Genomic DNA, 3986 nt, shown 5'->3' on the forward strand with positions numbered 1-3986 from the left:
TCGTTCCGTGCGGAGCTTTTAATCTGGTCCGTTCGTTTCAGATCGGACGAAACAGATCAGATCTTGACCGAATTGAAAAAAAAATTCTCAAAATTTGCGGAGTTTTTAATCTGATCCACCCGATCCAAAATGAACGAACCAGATTAAAAGCTCCGCACGGAACGACTCCACAGAGAATACGCTTCCTGAAAGGCAGGAGGCATTGGAACCCTCATGTTAGAAATCTATACGGCCTCAGAGGGACAGGCCTAAGAAATGAGAAGTAGCAGGAAAATACAAATGGGCCCTCTTAGAAAGAGCTCCTTGATGCTTCCAAACAATCATCTCATTCTCATAATCCCGGCCCACGTAACAGCGAAGTCTAAAAGCTCATTAATTTATAACTTGAAAAAAAGCTACAGATTTTTATTCTTGATAGACTATGTTATGAATATAATAATTAACTATTGTTTTCAAGTATGGAATTAATATTGAACTTATATTGAGCTTCAAAAATTTCTTGCCTTTGGAGGATAAAATATTCAATTTTAGATCGATTTTTATTTACATTTGGTTATAGTTAGAGGGAAAGGGAATGTAAAGTTCAAGTCAACAAATCTTCCAATTGATTGGTATGTCCAAGAGAAGTCTCTTTCCTTTTGTTTAATTATATTAGCCGACGAGCAATGAATGAGAAACATTGAGCTGCTGTCATGATCAATTAAGTGAAATATTGTGATTTCTAAATCCAAATAAGATATAAAGAACTAAACGTTGGCTCAATTCTTAAGCTAAAAAACAAAATGACGGTTTGAGAAATTAGTTCTAATTCAGTAATGTAATCAAGTCAATTATTCAAATAGAGGCTTTAATTTCCTAATGTAATCAAGCTATTGTTTCACCAAAAACCTTTACATAAATTTGATGAAATATATAAATAAAAATACATGAATTTTATGAATAATATATTAATATGAAATATATATTGTGTTTTCCGTCATCAAATTCAAAAATAGTTTAAAGAGATGTCAAAAAGGAATAAAAGAATAAAAAAATCAGTTGCGTTTTGTTAAGTTATAAATGAATTTGAGTTTTTTCGGCTTCGCTATTATGTGGGCTGGGAATATAAGAATGAGATGGTTGTTTGGAAGGAGGTTCTTAGAGGGCCCATTATTATACATTTTCCTGCTACTTTCGATTTCTTCGGCAAAAAATTATAGTTATAATGTTCAAACCGAAATTAAGGTTGTAACTTATAAAAAATTGTGGATTCGATGCCATGGAGGAAAGAATAGGTTGCAGTATTGAGTTTCTTTTTATTTAGTGAGTTCTTAGTTTTGAGAGGTTGAACAATGATGTTGTAAACAAATTTATTTATTGTAAACTTGATAGCTCCTACCAAGCAATTTCAAAAAAAAAAACTGATAAAAATTTGGAGAAATGCTGCCTCCAATAATGCTACAACAACAATACTAATAGTGCCATATCATATGTATGGTACTCATGTGCTACATGAGACTAGCAGCAAATGCTACCTTTCAATACATATGCAACATCATTTATTTGGTACTACAACTTATCTGTTCCCCATCAACTTCTCACCACAATAACCAAAATTAATTATTAGAATACGGCATCTGGCCATTGCAATCAAGATTATCGCCAGGGCCCACACCAAGCATGCCACAATATCCCTTATATAAATTAGCCCGGTCTGCAACTGGGTCTGGTGCCAGACCGTTGCATTCTACGCCACCATTAATAATGTTGGTGGTTAGACCGTAGCCTGGCAATCTGCCGGCTGCCTTGTCAGCGTCCGATGGGCTCCACTGACCTGTCATGACATTGTGACAAGATGGTTTTGCGGCCTGTGCAGTCATCCAAAACCAGATTGCTGTCTTGAAGGAGATCACCGGGTCGGAGGACACTAAATCGGGGTTTGTGACAAGATCTTCATTGATGGCTGTCCCGGCTAGTTCATAGTTGTACTTGCTGGAATCAGTAATTTGACTTTAATATCTCAACGTTGTAAAAGCTTATTCAATATTACAAAACATTTATACCAGAAAATGCAAGAGATTGCAGAATGTTCTCTAGAGATGATATTTTTTTTTTTTGGGTCTTCTCTCCTTTCTCTTTTCTTTTCTTTGACTTCAACTATTAGTCACAGATTGCTAATTAATGGGTTAATTTTTCTCATTTCAATAATGTTTCTGCCAGACTCCTAACTAGTCTGAAGATTTAATAAATTCAATTCCATGAAACTTTTTAAAGAACTGTATTTAACTAAATTATGACTAGTGTTTTTGCAGAATAATTAGGAGAATTGAATTGAAGGGTCCAAAAACTTACTGCGTAAGTTGAATAGGTCCTCTCCCGTAGTAAGGGGGGTCTGTTTTTGCAATTTCTTCAATGTAGACATATCCTGTTGAAATTTATTAACAAAAATTACACAAAATTATATACGCAAGATTTGAAGACACCATTGCTGGAGACACTTGAGTACTTGAAAGTGCAGGCTATATACAATCTTACCAATATTACCTTCTAAGTTTGTATTATCAATCTTACCTACAACGACTAGTAGCAAATTAGACAAACATAACAGCTATTTTGTCTATATCCATCTAATTACCAGGTCAAATGAAATGATAAATAGAAGTCGATAAAGCAAAGAAATATCAACCATTTTTTTTATAAATTACACATGAAGGTATATTGCTTCTGCCTGAAAGTATTGGATAATTTACTGAATCATGTCAATATATATCTAACCGGATGTTTCGTGGGAGGTTTGCCCAAAGAAAGCTGCTAGATCCCTCTTAGAGGTGTCAGCATCACCAGTCGTGCCGAATTCAGGAAATGCATTTGCGGCATTGATGAAAGCATCATAAGTGTAAAATGAATTGCGGTTCGGGAGCATCTGGTCATAGAGAGAACTAGTAATGATTGAGCTCACACCCTGAGCCTGAGCCTTACCAGTAGAAAAGATTCCAACAAGTAAGGCAATGGTAAAGATTTGTATTATAAAAGACCTCATTTTTGCAATAACTAAAAAAACATATATGGAAATGGAATGCTATTCTGGTGCTACTGGTATGGGTTTTTATATATGGGTGAAGGTCATTTGCTCACCTGTAGACTTGACTACGGTGTTTGAAAATTATCCCTACCGTCCACGCGTCAAGTGAATTGTTTCTTAATTTCTAAGGAAGAAAAACAAAGGATGAAAGGATGTTTCTATGAAGATACATAGTAGCACAACTAAAATTAAAGATATTTCATTGATAATGATCGGCATAAAGAGATGAGATGTCAAAAATTAAACGAGTTCATAGTTGTCTTTTCCAGGCTACTTCCTCGTGGTTATATATGCTACCCCACATCACAACTAATCAGGTACGGAGACGACTTTTAGACTATGAAGGTCAAATATAAATGGGTGTCAAGTATACAAAATTTTTCTACTACGAATAAAATTAATTGCACACTATTCATAATATTTTAGTTTAAACTATATTAAAATAGAGTATAAATACAAAAAAAAAAATTAAAATAAATGGGTCAATTTACCCATTCATTACATATGGATTCGCTGCAACTAACAGTAGCATATTCCATATATAACCATTCACGCGTCAAGTGAATTGTGGCCCTGGTCTCAATTTCTAAGGAAGAAAAAGAAAGGATTCAAGGATGTTTCTTTGAAGATACATAGTAGCACAACTAAAATTAAAGATATTTCATTGATAATTAATGATCGGCAGAAAGAGATGTCAAAAATTGAACGAGTTCATACTTGTCTTTTCCAGGTTACTTCCTCGTGGTTATATATATGCCACACAACATCACAAATAACAGTAGCATATTCCATATATAACCATTCATATGAGTTTGCACGGATTTTAAAATAAACTCCTTTATATTCCAAATTGACCTGTTTTGACTCGGCTTTCCGGTCAGGCACGACAGAGAGTGAATACCCGGTCAGGCACGGCACATAGCAC

The 3986-nt window shown here is 34.6% G+C and overlaps 1 protein-coding gene across 1 annotated transcript; it reads right to left on the bottom strand.

Annotated features, from left to right (window-relative positions):
- Positions 1–1434: 1434 nt before the first annotated feature.
- LOC144551478 (chitinase 11-like) lies at positions 1435–3102 on the bottom strand. Its single transcript, XM_078299446.1, has 3 exons — positions 2755–3102; positions 2332–2404; positions 1435–1971 (listed from the first exon to the last, which is right to left on the bottom strand). The coding sequence occupies exons 1-3, from the start codon at positions 3017–3019 to the stop codon at positions 1596–1598; spliced, it is 714 nt and encodes a 237-aa protein (XP_078155572.1). The 5' UTR covers positions 3020–3102; the 3' UTR covers positions 1435–1595.
- Between the last annotated feature and the right edge of the window lie 884 nt (positions 3103–3986).

The sequence above is a fragment of the Carex rostrata genome, chromosome 3, assembly GCF_964058835.1.
Source record: "Carex rostrata chromosome 3, lpCarRost1.2, whole genome shotgun sequence".
NCBI lineage: Eukaryota > Viridiplantae > Streptophyta > Magnoliopsida > Poales > Cyperaceae > Carex > Carex rostrata.